This window comes from Anarhichas minor, unplaced genomic scaffold, assembly GCF_050575085.1.
Source record: "Anarhichas minor isolate MPS153535 unplaced genomic scaffold, ASM5057508v1 ptg000042l, whole genome shotgun sequence".
In the NCBI taxonomy this organism is placed as follows: domain Eukaryota; kingdom Metazoa; phylum Chordata; class Actinopteri; order Perciformes; family Anarhichadidae; genus Anarhichas; species Anarhichas minor.
In genome coordinates, this window is record NW_027466488.1 from 3258406 (window position 1) to 3275481 (window position 17076).

The window sequence follows — 17076 nt, forward strand, 5'->3', positions numbered from 1 at the left end:
TTTGAGACAAATACAAATCTTGACCATACGGTTAAAAGTGCATATGGTTAAAATCTTCCCATCAATTTGACTTAGTATTGGGTCAGCAGTGAGAGTGTATAAACAAGCTTGTTGAGACTGATGTGGAGATCTGTCCCATCGACGGCTCAGTCAACACTGGGAAGGTTAGCAGGGATTTAAAGTTTTAAATTCAAACCAGTAAAGTTGTCCAGTTGGCTTGAAAGGTGCACACATTCATTCAATTATGTATGCGTGAAAGTATGAGGCTGTGAAAAAAAACGTAATTTGTTTCGCTCACTCATTTCAGGAAGTCTATAAACTGAAAGGATTCACATTAGTCACAAAGACCCGTAGAATGCAAGGCAACCTCCCAGAAGTTTAACTAGCCACCTCAGAGACTTCTTGTAACACCACCAGTAGCAATTCCCTCCTTAGGATCTCTTCTTTTCTGTTATAATATTGCTTGCAATTTTGTAATCCAAATGTTCTTATTTCTTTCTGGTTTGAATCACAAAGCACACTGTAAATGTTTGTTAGTAAATTAGTGTAGTTCGGTAGTAATTCTTAAGAGACCAACCAAAAACTAATGCGATGTGTGAGAGGCCGGATAGATAGATAGATAGATATATAGATAGAGTATATAAACATGTATATGTCTCAGGGTAATAGACAGTGAATTCTTGAGACAGAATACAGTGAAATAAAAGCCAGAACGCAAATTCATTTGAAAAATAATGTAATGATTGGTTACTGGTACACATTTGAGCCTTACTCTCGGTTAGTAAAAACAGCTTCAGTGCAGTACCACTGACGTGAACTACATTTAGAGAATAGATAAATCAACAGTTTTAGAAAACTAACAAGTCAACAGATTTAGAATATAGTTACAAAAATGGTCAATCTTCCCAAAAAAGGCACAGGGGATGTACAGCAGCACTTACATCCCTCTTTGAGAACATTTGCATAACTGAATAAATACATCTGCTGCTCATCAATATCAAACTGTGCCACAGTGGAAGCACGGTCATCATGCAATTACAGCAGAGTGCAACATTGTGAATTAGTGGAAAAACACAGCATAAAAATATCTCTCCAGAAAATATAAAGACTAAAGGATAAAAGGTTATTTAGTACCATTAATCAAAAATATGAATTGGACATTTTCAAGCATATACAGTATTTAGAATATTTGCCAAAATGATATTTAACAACCACCGTAAAACAAACTCTTATATAATGAGTAAAATGTGCAATTAAAGGCATTTGGGAGAGCAGGTTCTGCACTCACGCTACACACATCGATATCAGAAAACACCTCAACGAGTTATTGCCAAAGAATCACGAGTTCATCTGAATATCATTGGATGGAAACTGCTCAATCAGATGTTGAGTCTGTCCAATAGTCTTATATTTTAAACAACAAAGGGCTTTGATGTTAAATGCTGTACGGTTATTTGACATGAGGATATCACACAGTGCTAGTTGCTCACCAATTATAAAAAGTAAGAAAATGACCGATCAGTTTCCCCCGATGCGTCTCAAACCACTCTGTAGTTTAGGAAGTAGTAAACTTTCAAGACGGAACCTTTTCAGGGTCTCCAAATGACAAAGTCTTTACAGCGCACTGGAAGTTCAGCTCTCAGACTGCTCCATAAACACATGTTAAAATAAAAACCTGTCCTGACTGAAAGCACAGTAACTTCACTGCTCGTTTTATTTGATCCCTCTATGCATTATCTGCAACAAACAAGATGCTTTTACAAAGATAATTATTGTTGTATTTATGACACCTGTTGTCCAGATGATTTATTGCTCATATTTTCTTGTGTGCTGCCTTGAAACTGTGTCACTTGTCATTGACCCATCGCTGTTTGGTTCACTGGATCAGTGACTTCAGTGCCTGAAATTCACTCCGACTAACTACACACTGGTTTGAGTCGAAGCCCTCGTCTGTGCCTTTAAATATTTACCCATCCAGCTACTGTGAATATGAACAGTTTCTCCTCAGTGCCTTATCAGAAGGTCTCTATAAACATTGAATAAAGCCCCTTCCAAAAGAGAAGAGGAATTGTCTTCCACAGACTGAAGTCATCACAGCTCCACTTTGACTTCTCGGTGTTCACCTGCTTCATGGTACTAAACACACAGGAACCTTTTCTCTGCTTCAAAAATAGAGGAAATCTACAAAGTTAGACCCTGAAATCACACCATTTGCTGCTTACAGTGAAACCTCAACACAACCATTAAAATATGGGTACTTGGAGCAAATAGCATTAAGTTTGTGCAAAAATAAAATAAGACGCCCCCCACCCCCCCATTACATTCAACCAGGCCAGATCCTCTTCGTTTTACTACATAGTACAATACTTCCTCGCAGTGTTATTTTCTGTTCCTCTTTCTAAAATAAAAACGATGTAAAATTTTACATCGTCGATTACTTTTCCTGGAAGCTACAAAATAATTTGAGTAATTGGAAATCAGTGTTCAGTGAAATGAATTATTGCTGCTGCAGAAAAAAAATGGGCATTTTCTAATTTCAAGCATTACCTTTTTCAACTCCATTACAGTGAGGACGTTTTACTGACCAATGAGGATTCAACAAAAGGACAACTACACTGATGGCACTGCTACACCCATTTCAATTGTTGCTTTACAATGTGTGTTGAATCACAGGTAGGAGAGGAAGCTCTCAACTCAATAGTAAAATCTCCAAAAGCCCTCTTTGTGTGTGTGTGTGTGTGAGATACAGTACACTCATAAAAGAGAGGTTTTCTAAGCTTTAGTTCATCTGGTGACAATGATGATTCAGTCCTAAAGAGGAGAATTCAGTTTAAAAAAATTACCTCAGATTTCAATGCAGCATCAACAGTGCAAATTCTATCTTATAAATAATTAAAAATCCAAAGTCCAAGGTTGATGTTTTTTTCTATATTTAATTTTCCTTCTTGGTATTTAAGAAAGAGGTAATAGAAAGTAAGATGATTAACTGTTACACAAACCTGTACTGAGCTCACTGTACTGAGCCTTCAGAGACCGTCATTTTCAAGAGTCTCTGTCGAGAGCCAGATCCTCGCCCCGTTCAGAAATTTGCTAATGGGGGTCCCATAGCTACCGCGGCGACACAGGTTTCCCATTGGGGTGAAAGGAAAGGAGGAAGTCAGGAAGTCTGGAGGTGAAGGGGGGTCATGTGGGGAGCTGGCCTTAAAATACATCCTCCTTTGGTCGGAGAGGGGCCCACTTGAGCTGGGGCGTGGCGTCCTGCCTGGACTGGGTCCCTTATACTGCCTGAGCTGGCTCTGTAGAATCTCCATTTCGTCGACCAGTTGGGAGAGCTTGTGGTAGGCGGTGATGGGGCCTCCTTTGGCAATGCAGGCTTCAGGAACCCAGCGTAGGAAGTAGAGCTTCCAGAGAGACAGGTGTGAGGGCAGGAGCAGGGGAATCAGGAGGCCCTGCAGGTCAGCAGGTCGAGAGAACCAGTCTCTGAAGAAGCGCTCTGACGGGCTTTCGGCTTTCACCAGTGGGAAATCAGGCCTCAGCTCCGACACCAGAGAGCCCCGTCGGGTCAATGACTCGTCTCCAGCCTTCAGTCCATTGCGCAGAGATGCAGGCATTCCTCGCAATGTGGAACTGTAGGTTTTCTGGTGGAGGAAAGACACAGTTTAGCATATTTAGTGAGAAAAAACATTTGTTCCAGGTTCTCTTTTAGTGCATCTGCATCAAATCCTCAAGATCCTGAGATTTAAAACTTTAGAAAAAAAACAATGATGTATTTTCTGTGTAATGATTCACCTCATATGCGTTTTCCCAAGTTGCTGATTACAGAAAAACTAAATGTTGCCCATAAAATCTCCGCATTCATGTTAAACATTTACTCCATCAGAAACTTTTCAGAAATTCTGCAGAATGCATATGAAAATAGTATTACCTACCAGACTGAGGTAAATGTAAGAGGGCAGATGATTGAAGTGACTCATTTCAAAAATATCTGGACGATGACTCTAATCTGACCTTAAAAATAAGAAGGCTATGTGGCGAGCACCTTCAATTAATTAGAAATCACAGTCAGAGAAGCAGCTACACTGTATTAAAAAAGTAAAACACAAATGCTGTTAAACTCTGAAAACTACTTCATAGCGTTCTCTTCCTAAATTGCCGGAGAAAAAAAAAGAAAATGAAACTGATAAAGTCTTTATGCGTAACCAAAGGAGAAAACAAGAGTGTAACACTTGTGTGTAGACGTACAACAAGTCCTTGCACACTAAAAACTGACTACATGACCGTAAACAGGAAGGACTGGTAAAGACCTTACGCCTTTAATTCAACATGGCTGAAAACCATTAAACTAAGGCTGAAAGTCTACACGGAAAATCAAGTGTTTGTTATGAATCCAAGGTAGTAAAAGAAGTGAACTTGCAAATGTGCTACTTCTACGCCGATGAACTTGTAAAGTGTGTGTTGTGTACCTTTGTGCGTCTGAAGGTTTTCACTTCCCCATTCTGAACGCAGGCCGCTCCTTTGCCTACGTACATGGGGTTGTTGAAGAGGGTTTGGTCTTTGGTGGAGAACTGCTGTGACCAGTCCCAAACAGGAGGGAAATACACAACCTGGTCCTCTCCTTGAGGGATTGCTTTATTCTTGGCAAAGTCCTGTAGAGTAAAGACATGGTTACTTATACTCTGGAAGTGTTTTCATGACAATCTATGTCGGTAAACAAAAAAAATAAAACTGCCATAATCAGTCAATTTAATTTTGTTACTTTCCTGACCACAAACTAAATGTGCTCTTATCTGTGTGCATTACGTTGTACTCTTTCCTGTCAATAATCTCACACACACACACACACGAAGAAGTTACAGTCTTTAACATGAGATAATACCACAAAAACATGTTGCTTCTAAGCAAGCACAAATCAAATAGTGTTTTTTTTGGTTGAGTTTTTTTAAATTGTATATTTAATTAACTATATCTATATATATATATATATATATATATTTATTACCTCAACTAAATAAATGAATACACAATCATATGTGTGTCTCTCACCATCAAGTGCTGAGCGCGCTGTTGGGAAGAATTGAAGAGGAAAGTACTGAAGAGTGGGATCCACATGCTATCACTCAGTATTGTCAGATAAGCCTCTGTGAACTCGAACGCTGCTGGGTACTGGTTCATCATCTGCCACACGCAGTCCAGGAACAGCATGAACAGCGGGGACTTGACCGAGAGAACAGAGACGAACAGACAAGACGAATAAGTGTTTCTGCATTTCTATCAGTTCTGGGAGCGCGCCATTTACCGTCAGACAAATACCTCGTCTTTGTCATTCTTCTTTAAGTGGTTGCATCTGTCCAAGAAGCGATGGCCTGCCATCACCCACTCCTTCTGCACCAAACTCTGAAAGCCAATGAGGCTGCGATAATGAGGGTCCAACATGAGCTGCACCAAGGAGGACACCACACAGTTCAGGTCTCTGTCTTCCTCTTCTGCACAGGTAGAAAAAAGGGAAACCAAAAGCTTAAAACAAGTAGTTTATGCTTTAAGCGTTGTTGTTGTTCAATTATGTTTGGGAGAACACGTTTGAACGTGGTCCGAGCGATCCGATCTCAATGCGTCTTGGGTGCATTCACACTTAGAGCTGTCCACGTGTGATCGGCTCACCCATGACGCATGTTAATGCCAGGTCTAAACAGGGCCGCTGATGGCTATAGTACAGTAAGATTCTAATTTGATCACAATATTTAAAATGTAAAATGTTTGCTGGTTTGAAGCCAAACGTTGGTTCAATATGACAGACAAAGAAAAATCAAAAGTTATAGTCTGCCATCATGCACCATGCAGTTAAGAATAAAAAAAAATGCTGTTGCTCTGCAACTCCCTGGCTTGAAACTGTGAGGCTTGACCTCAAAATAATATGGGGACAAATGACCGATAAAGACAACTTACAGTTGGGGAGTTTTACCTTGAAGAATGACTGAAGTGTTCTTTCCATCCAGCAGGTACACCATCTCAGCAGAGTGTTTCAGGAAAGCCCTTGAGTCACAAAGGGAACATAAACGTTTATGGATTTTGAAAAACATGCAGTACTATTTTACAAGAAACCAGCTTAGCACTCAGTGTACGGTGTACAAAAGTAAAACATTAGTGTCTTGACTAAATATAAACAGAATCATTTTCACGTCATTTTGTGCTTGTTGCCCAGGAAAGCAGTAGCTGCCCCGTCACCAGACCACTGATTTCAAGGCTGAATATTCATGCTGTAACTTGGCTCATGAGAATTATAAAGGACATACAATGTGCTTCCACAGATACAAAAATAATAAATGTACTCAACAAGTTAAAAAGTAACACATATACATACATACATACATACATACATACATACATACATAGGATGTGTGAATGCATCTTAAATAAGATATAATAACGACAATAATGATATGTTTATGCAGGTATGTTATGTTCCAGCAGGCATGCAGTGTTAGGTTGTTTACATACCTGACGTACTCCAGCCATCGTGCGTTTTCAATAGATGAGAGCCACCTCTCCTCTGACTCCTCGAAAGGATCTGCACACAGTCAAAACAATCAGTACACCTACAAATCTATACCCACGCATGTGGAGAATCCACATTGGAATTGAAAGTGGCAGTGAGGCTCACCTATGACACAGATCTGCCTGACTTTAATAAAGGCACTCTGGATGTCCTGGATGTTGGGCAGACACTTGTCTACTTCTGACCTGATGACTTCACTGCGCTGCGGGTGGCTTTTTGTGATGGCGGGGAAGACCCTACAACAACAACAACACAAGACAGAAATCGATGACGGAGGTCTTAAAAAAGCTGTGTCAACATCTCAGCAAATGCTAATTTGTATATTCAAAACATTGGCATAATCAGCTTTATTACCAAAACTGTACTAAAAAAAAAATACATGCTCTGATGGCTGCTATTGCATTCCAGTGTAAAAGACAGAGTAGAAAAAAACACATTTGATACACGTTTGAGGAGTTTTGTGTACCTTTGATCAATCTTCCTCTGCTGCAATGGATCACCTATGCCGGCCATGCGGACGAGAGCACTTCCATTTGGGTGATTCCAGCACCAGTGCTGCAGGAGAGAATGGAAATAAATCAGCGGGCAAATAAAAGGGATGCCCTGATCAATCAAAGATTACAAATTACTCCATTGGTGGTCCATGAATGTGCTAATAAAATAACATTCAAGGCCTAATTATATATAACTGACAGGGATAAATTGAGTATTGCTAAGTGAAGCTTGAAAACCAGCACGCTGTTAATGGAGGCATCAGAAAACTCACAGGGACGCGCTGGTTCATGAAGAACATGGAGTGCTGCTTTAGATCCTGATCTGCCAGAGAAACTGGGACCACAATGTGCTCTGGAAGACTTAAAAGAAGAGTTAGAGAAAGACTGCTATTACACAGGAAGCAATCATCAGACACCAGGAAAATACAGCAAAGAAAAAGTACTTTTTCCCACAACTACCAATCTTAAAGTCTGAAAGACAAAGACCTTGGTCGACGTACTTTAAATATCTATTTAGCACCGGATTTGTTTTGCTCCGTTTGTCCCAAATACCTAAGCCGAGGAGTATCTTCGTGAGGATTTTTGTGACTGAGGGAAAACTGAATCGGAGTGCACTGCAAGTATTGTTTTAGCCCCATGTGATCTGCACAGTTTGGTGCAAGCTACTATTATGCAGTTTTGAGTCTTTTCTCAAATTCCACATAAAACACTGTACAATCCTTACTTTGAAACCCACCATGATGTCACCACTGAACTCAGATGAATAGCCCATATTGTCCAAAATAGACATGCATGTCACACTGAGACATTCACAAAGTTTTTTTCCTCAAGTCGCTCATGAAGCGAGGAAAAAAGCTCACAGTGTAAATATACCGTCTTGCCAAAACATACCAGGTATGAGTAAAGGGTGAATAATGTGCGACTGTAACAACTAAGGCCAAGTGAAGGACATAATCTGCCTTTGACGCCCATCATAAATTGCCAACAACAAACAACGTGAGCTGAAAACCTTGGTGAGATGGCATAACGCTCATTGACGGAGCACACTCTCCACTCCGACGCCACCGTTCTCTTGATCTCCCGATCCCAGTCTGATGGACGGTCGAAAATGGGGGTCTGTAATCCTCCTCGAGGGGTGGCACCATTGACTCGCTGCCCTGGAAATACAGATACACTTTCAGATTATTTCTGGCGCATATTGCAGATAAATTCAATAGTCATAGTCATTAAATAGGATAGTCAAAACTACGTGTGGATTAACCTAAAGATCACACGTTTCAAAAACATTTCATGCCTTTTGGAAGCAATAAAAGAAATATGGCATGCTAAGCGCGTACCTTTAGATTCATGGTACCGCCGCCCTTGATACTCAAAGCCAAACAGCAGTGGAAGATCAGCTGGGTGGGAATAGTGGGCAATAGCAAGGCAAACCTAGAATAAAAAGAAAAGTGCTCCAATGGGACACACGGAGTACAATACAATAGATTTACAGCTGAATGGAGGAAATAAATTACACATCATCAAGGCAGATTAGCTTTCATCAAAACCATTCGGCTTCAAAACTCTTCTTTAAAACACACAAACACAAGAACAAGTAAAACCTGGGAGAGCTAATGTTTAACTGACAGCCTACTGCTCTGGGTTCATAGGACTGAATCTCCACTACGGTCACACAAAGCCATCCATTCAGTAGTGAAGCTGTGAAGAACATGAGAGGACACTGAAAAAGTGTGTGTGTGTGTGTGTGTGTGTGTGTGTGTGTGGACAAGGCTGCTCCCAACGCTGTAATTTCCAATGGCAGAATAAGCCATTATAGGTTGGGTTAATTCCATATGTCACAAAGAAAAATAGAAAAAGAGCAGAGCCCCGTTTTAGGTTCACACTGTAATTACATACATGGGGCCCATAAATAAACTCACACGGAGTGAGGGAAGGCAGACTCATTTATATTGTGAGCGCTCTATACATAATCACCCTCCAGATTCTGTTGTAGCAGTAGAGTACACAAATTAAGGTGAATACTTCATTTTGAAATACATTAGATAGAGACTTGTAACGCTGGTCATAGGACTGTTCAATGCCATACTTTAATGCTGTCGTTAGCCTAACGTGCTGCAGGTATGTGCTGTGGAGCTCCGAGTCCTCCAAAACCGACACAAAAAGTGCTCCCAGATGACATGGGAGGAGATCAGACATGTAGCTTTGTACATTCACATCCGTTTCATTGGCACACTGTGAACTTGACGTATACGGCTGCCTAACTCTTGTGGGTCAGGTGGTGAGGCTGCAGGGAGCCAGGAGCTTCTGGAAAGCTTTGTGCACACAATTCATAAATACACATTTATTTCCTGGACTTCTACAACTCCAGATAGCACAATGTTTTGAACACGGCATCCATGCCTACATAGCCTGAGTCAGCTGATTGTCTATTTTGTTACCGTTGGCTGTGTTTTCCGAGTTGGTTCAGTTTACCGATCAAGCAATCGCATGTTAATAGGTTCTGTCCAAGGTGCCAACTTCTTGGTTAAAAATGTTTCTTTAAAAAAAAAAAAAGGGCTTGAAAGTTTTGGCAAATTCACTCAAAGCCTGAATTGCTGAAAGGATTTCCTTTCATGTCCATTATATTACTGGTATTGAGGTATTTGACTAAGTTGAAAACATATAATCTTATATTAATAGCTACTATAAAAAGGTACACTCACTTCCAGGTCTCTATATTGAGCTCTAGTTTGAAAAATGAAACATCTGTCCATCTAATCTCTTCCTGCAGGAGATGAGTCAGAGTCACACTGGAAGTTGTTCCTACAATAAGGATCATTCTCAGTTCATGTGCCTTGAACGAGCATTGTTCTCTTTGTCTCTTATTCATCGTTTGGCCACACTGTTGAGAAGTTAGTCATTTCTATCCAGATGGAGGGTGAGAGATAGAAATATCCTTGTTGCTGAGGAAGTGGTCACAGCACTGACAGTGAGTATGAAGTGAGCTCACACAGTCAGGAAAGGAAAAGTTTGGTCATCAACAAGTAACAGTGAAGTGGATAAGGGAAACTGAGAAAAGGGGAATGAATGGTTAATACTGAGCAATAATAGAGGCATTAAAGCTCTTACATTGGAGGAACCAGCAAGAGCAATCTAGATGTTAAAAGGCCACCCTCCAAAACCACTCCCCCAAATTATCACAATGACCATTAACATATAATAATGAACATGGCTATATTAGAGCCATAGATACCATTTTGTTTTTTTTGCCAGAGCATTTGATTTATTGATTGCTGTCGGGATGTTATAAATATAACAATAATGTTTCTAAAATGCATTACCTACCCTAGCTTTATGAGTTAAAGCCACAATGTAAAACTTCATGTGAATCTTTCAAATTATTGTGACGGCAAGTTTTTCTTTGCACAAAAATGAGCCAATTGTGGTGAAACTGGTGCTATTTGTGTTGCGTTCAACCCAATCATCTCAGGCTCCCAGGGTTCGGAGACATGGATAACCTTTTTTTTTTTCTTTTTTTAATGCTACCACTGAATTATTTTAAATTTCTATGTTTTAAATTTAATTTGTCTGTTTTTTTTACTTTTTCCATTTAGTCAGTTCATATCCCAGCTGAACCTAAAGTTAACGAGAGTCATCTCATATTTTTAAAAAGCCTTTCTAAGACGATAACAATGCAATTATTGGATTCGATATGAAACAAAAGTCAGCGTCACTCACCTTTTTGGCACTCTCAGGCCCAGCCTCAACAAAGCAGAACCTAATGATGCGCAAGTCTTTGCAATAGAGGATGAGCTCTGTCGGGTTGAACTTCAGCTTCTGGTTGGAGCCCAATACTTTCTTCTTCCCCTTTGTATCATTTACTGGGAGGAACAAACACAAAACACAACTCAACTTCCTCGAATGCAGATGGCAATGCTTAGTGATGTAAGATTGAATTTGAAAGCAACCTCTCTGGACACAACAACAACAACAACAACTACAAAACATCTCTCTGCCAAGGCTGAATAATTTGTCTTGAGATATTTTTCAGAGTTTCACAATGTGTTTGAGAGTTTATAGACCTCCAGCAACAAGAACTCTGCAACCAATTATATAAAAACTGTACGGCAAATCATAACATATACCATTACGGATCATGTTTTAATTCATTATTATGATTTATTAGTATGAATATGAAGCTAAATAGCATTTAGGATTTTGACTGTTGGGGCATTGAGACACTACCACCCGACCCTGGTGTCGATTACAAATGATGTGAAAGCACATGCAGTAAATATCACTTCTGAGTGGAATCAGAACATACGGATTTGATTGATATTACATCACTAGTGCCTCATCTCATGGTTATACTCCTATACTATGATAATACAGATAACAAGCTGGGTAGAACAAAGCCTCGTGCTGGACGGTTGCCCTTGCAGTGTCAGCAATCGACAGCAACGCGACATATAAACAAGTCTAATCCCAGCCAGGCTGCACTGCCCCTGAACGCTGCTTTAGCTGTGACATCACTTGTTATCAGATGTCTGACCAGGAAAGACGCCAACAAACACAATCAGGCCACCAAGCTGTCGAAGATAAAAGAGGGGCCCATCTAACGTGTATTCTGATCTTAGTTCCCTCTGGTAAAATGACGACTTTAGGATGCTAACCGAAACAGTCGATTGAGTCGATTGAGTAGATTAAACATCTACTGAATACACTATAAAAATGCTTTAATCTTCACGACCATTAGTCAAATGAATAGTTTCTGGTTGTCTGGATACAGAAACATTTGCGCTCTGGTAACAAGAAGTCTACGTGTGGAAGTCAGTAGGTGAATGTCTGCCATGACAATAGCAAACAGAAAAGAAGAAAAACAAAAGTAAGTTTTGCCACAAATGTTACGTTACACCAGATGTACCTGTTACTACTTGCTCCAGGCCGGTGAGGGGGATGTCGTGTTCTCCAAGCAGGAGGTGGGACAAATGGGAATTCTGTAGTTAAGGCAAACAACAACAAATAGTATGAGTGACATCCTGTCGACTGTATTACACCCAAAACTAACCGAAATACAAGTGGTGGCTGGATTGAGTTGATCCCCTCAGACCGAGTAATGATCAAGTTCCATTTTGTTATTACGGCAACAATCCGCCGCATAGCTGGAAATGACGTCTTCTCTCACTTCTTGTGCGTTATCGCGGACAATATAGTGCAGGAAAGTACACAAGTTTTCCTTCCTCCTCACCAGCTGCACTGCACATACAATCATGGCGGTGGAAATGCAAGTATTCAGCAGTAGTCTGGTGGCACCACTAGATTTCACAAATATAAAGTTTTGACACTTTGAAGCACTGTATATGTGGAAGTTTAAAAAATGTGGTTTGGACTTCTATGGTATCATAATGACAGAATTCAAACAACCTTATATCTTTTTACTACTTTTAACAATGACTAAACGGCACAGTTGAGTGCTTTAAAGTCAGACAACACAAATACCTGTTTATAAGAGGCCTCTGAAGGGATGAAGGAGACCTTAAAGTTGGTGCAGATCAACTTCCCCCAAAGGTCATCCTGGCTGCTTTCCGCGCTGATGCATTTCCTCACAAAGTTCACCTCATTAACTACGATCTCGCCTGGGGACAAAAATGAGAGAAAAAAGAAGACGCGAGTGTAAAACCTACATTCAGGTTTAACGACATGACTTTTACATCCTTTGTTGTCGTTACATTTATGACCAAAGTTTAAAACTTTAGGTCATAAATGTCACAACATTTGTGATTTGTTTCTCTCCTACAATAATTGTCCTTCTCCATCTACTTCTTTCTCCCCTTTTCATACAAGTAATCTTACTATTCTTAAGGCAAACAGAAAAATGTACATTACACATCATTTTTTTAACTAACTGCCCAGTGAAAAACAAAGGATTTCCACATTTCAGTGATACACCGTGTGATTTTCCAAAAGCATAGCAGACACTGTATAACATAATTTTCTTTATACATAAATAGGTATAAAACCAAGCAGAAGGCTGGGGTCACTTATCTCAACTCCAATGTCTCTGTAAGAGCAGCATGTTTGTGAAAGTCTCTGTTGCAAAACCAAAAAGTTAAATGATTTTAAAAAGCAGAAGCTGCTGAACTCAAAGTTTCTGTTGGGCAGAACAAAAAGCCCCACACAAATTTTGTGTGATGACAAGTGGGACAGTAACCCCCTTCAGTTCTGCTATTTGCAAATCACTTTATCGTTTATACGCTTTAGGCTAACGACACATCTTCTCTGAGTAACATGCCCCGTATCTCTTAACATGACAACCAAACAATAATGCCGCTAAACGTTGTCCCAGGGATTCTCAAAAGATGAACGCTGGAGCAGCATTGTTGAGTCCTACAGACGGAGAAACATCAAAGGACTGCCTCAGAGCAGCATGTAGCAAATGCACAGGAAGTTAAAAAATAAATAGACTCATCATGAAACATGTTCATATGTCGGCTCTAAAATCAAGATGGGAGAGGATCGACAACCCCTAAGTGGTAAATGCTGCCTGCGAATGGAAAGTACCAGTTATTTAGTACGCAATGAAAATTCTAGTGTCGTACTTCACGTAAATAAAATACACTTCACAAAGTACAGCAGGTTTGCAACATGAAGATTTTGTTGAATGATGAAACCTTAAAGAGATCATCCTCCTCATCCTTTCATAGCAGACATCACTGTATATTTACTCCAAATCACACACAACGTAACACTATGCACAGGGTGTGTCGAGCCACTCCCATGAGGCTCCCAAGTCTACTGCTCAGACCAAACCAGAATAAATCTTTGAAATGAAGACTTTCCTGCTGCTCCAGTTAGTTAACTATCTACACTTAAGTCCTGGTGTCAAGGGAAGAATTCCATCTATAAAGACCACTTTCACGATAGTCGTGGAAAGTTACATTTTTACTGGAAACAACTGTTTTAAAACTCTAAGGAGGTGGAAACACCACAAGAACAGAGAGGAACTGAGTCGTAACCCTAAAAGTGATGCCGACAGACACCGAACAAGAATCTTAGTTATGTATCAAGCAAAAAGTAAACTTTCTTTTTTTTTGCGATGCCAACTAGTCTTAGGATGATGCAGAACATAAGACTTACCTTGAAGTAACTTGGGTTCCAACTTTTTAAGAGGTGGTTCAATAGTTTTCTTCACATCAGTCTGGAGAAAAAAAGCACAAGTCACTTCAGAGTTACTTAAACATGATGTTTGTTGGATGGTTGATGAATGAGGGCAATAATGTGCCATTACAAGGTGGAGGGGCTAGAAAATGACCACTCACACTCACCATGTGTGACCCTGCGTTGTAAACAAAAGTATGAAATATAAATTGCTTCTGTGGAATTGATTGAGACTTGTTATAGGGATTGCAGATTCCCAACACACCTCCGATGCATGATGAACATCCTGACAGCTATTATGCTCCGTTTTGTTAAATGAATGTTGCATAAACGGGTGCAACATGCCGTTAGCAATGATAAGCCTGGGTCGAGCCGTTTACAGAACTAGATTGAAACCAAAGATAGACAGCGGTCAACTAATGCTATTAATACTGTAACCCCCAATGCTGCTCACACTTGCAGATACAGTAACAGCCTGTAAGTGTTTGCACAGTCATGTGCTTTGAATGACTATGAGGCTTAAGCGCCGACTTTCAACTCTAAGGAGTGTTTGGGGTGGAAGTGTAGGAATCATAGTCTGCACGTGGGTTTATAGATAAAATGGGCTACCGTTTATATGCAGTTAGTCAACTGTGGCTGTATGGATGTCATCAAACTAAAAGTTAGCAAAGAGTTTTAACCTCAAAGTTATTGCTTTATTTAAAATCCAATGTGCTGGAGTACACGTCCAAAACAAAACCTAGCAAAATACAAGGACATGAAAAAGAAACATTAAATGATCAGAGCATATTTTGTTAAGTAAGCGAAGGGCTGGAACTTACCAACATACATAAAATACATCCCGTCAGAGTGTAAAAGTTACTAAAACTGTATCCGTGTTAAGTGGATCATTGACATTCTCTCATAAATGTGCAATCTCTGCAAAGTGCATTTAATCCACGATTGGAAAAATGTACCTAGACACAAATATAGATCATCAGTATAGTGTCTATTTGCAATTTTAAAAGTAATTACGAAGACCAGAGCATGCCCAAGACAATATGATGATCATTTTGAGCTGGAATAAATTATTTAATGCTATTTTTTTTTAAACAAAATGACAATATAAAAATGTTATCTGCATTCAAAACACTTCCCAACTCTAGTCTTGGCCTTGACAGAACAAACACATACTGTGTTTGGGTTGTTGCACCCGCTTTGACTGGCTGTCTGGACAAGTGCATACATACCTGTAGGCAAATACGAACCCATAAACACACAATGAATGTCAAATTGTAATCGGGCACTTATTCTCCTTTTTCAAAACGGTAACAGATTACCCATGCATGGCTTCAATTCATCAAATGAAACAGGAACAGAGAGAAAACTCTTGCCACTTCCAACAAGTGACATTTTCACTTGACATGCACATTAACATCTTTAGTGTTAAAGCTTGTTTTTAGTGTTTGGCGAGTCCAATATACAGCCGCAAATCAACAGGGCTGCACGACAACGTCAGCCTAACATGATACATATTATTTGACACTGCGTCGTGACCATTCACCGTAAATACTTAATCTTAGCAAATACATACCGGTACAGGAGGAAGATAACTCTTGAAAGTTGGTTTCGTGGGTTTGACAGAAAACATTGTTTATGTTCTGCTCTCTCAGCGAGGTTCTGAAACGGTCGCTTTGGCTTTTGCCAGTGGAAAGAAAAAACAACAACAACCCAAAGGGAGCCCTTCAAAAAAAAAAAAGTTCAGTTCAGTCCTTTTATCTGAGTAAATCCGACACGTCCGTGTGTAAAATACTCATCGAGACAGCCTGGGCCAGTGACGACACTCCTCCATTACGATCAGCAGTTAAGCAGCAGATTACGCTAACTGGGTGAAAAGTTGACAGAAGTTACCGTTGAGACGTAGTTAGCTCGGTTAGCTGGCTAGCAGTAAGTACTGTGTGTGAAGTTTAGAAATGCCGTTCACACGCAGACAGAAAAACGGTTAAAAAATGATTTAGAGGAACCCGTTATGTGTCCACATTTTCTTTCCAGCTGTTACGGTGTTAGTTACCCTCAGTAACTTCCTGAATGTCTAACTAGTTCAGCCAGACGCAGTACCTGATGCTGTAAAGGATTTATCGGCCATGTTTATAAAAAGCTGAGGACCAGCCCTACTTCCGGGCTCCGCCGCTGAGCTGTATTTCTGTACCGAGACTTTCTTTCATCAAACTTTCTGTAAAGCTGAGCAGGACACCGGGGTGCTCTGTACATATCCTAAACCAGATCACTCTCTGCTACTGCACGTTGTAGTAAATATTGATAACCTTGCCATTTGATGGATAAAAGACCGATTGTTTTGTTAGCGTTGATGAAGTACACCACCCATGGACTACAACTCCCATGAGGCATTGACAGCTTACGGGCGTCAGTCGGTCAGGGTTGTAGTTTGTTTGTTTGTTTGTTTTTTGCGATAACTTTATTTCACAAATATACAAGCTCTTGTCAAATTCAGAACACTTTAATTATGTATTTCATTTGACAGATAATCCAGATACAAATACAATATATGAGTCGAATACAATCCACGGAAATACAGGTACAGGTGTCCAACTAACTGTACCCTAATAAACCAACAACTACAACAGAGCAATAAAATACTCAAGTGTTGTGAAAGTTTATCTATTTATCTTTCGACATTAGTGCCTCTAACTATTAATTATGTCCACTAGAAATACCTTTACTTTAGGAGATTATATACACTGGGTGGCGTTATTGGTTAGTTACGGGAGCTTTTGGCCTGCATATATAATGTGAAAAGTTTTCACGATGATCATTGAAAAATACTTCAAACATTTGCATTATTGTTGTAAGCATACATGTGTCGTACATTTAAATGATCTAGTATGATAAAAC

The 17076-nt window shown here is 39.9% G+C and overlaps 1 protein-coding gene across 1 annotated transcript; it reads right to left on the reverse strand.

The window, feature by feature from the left end:
• Positions 1 to 719: 719 nt before the first annotated feature.
• On the reverse strand, positions 720 to 16322 carry mtmr10 (myotubularin related protein 10). The gene is made up of 16 exons (XM_076109807.1): positions 15758 to 16322; positions 14164 to 14224; positions 12526 to 12662; positions 11951 to 12023; positions 10765 to 10907; positions 8385 to 8478; positions 8057 to 8204; positions 7320 to 7407; positions 7020 to 7108; positions 6659 to 6789; positions 6496 to 6565; positions 5960 to 6030; positions 5311 to 5483; positions 5044 to 5214; positions 4464 to 4646; positions 720 to 3638 (listed from the first exon to the last, which is right to left on the reverse strand). Exons 1-16 carry the CDS (start codon positions 15812 to 15814, stop codon positions 3027 to 3029), a joined length of 2301 nt encoding a protein of 766 aa, XP_075965922.1. The 5' UTR covers positions 15815 to 16322; the 3' UTR covers positions 720 to 3026.
• Between the last annotated feature and the right edge of the window lie 754 nt (positions 16323 to 17076).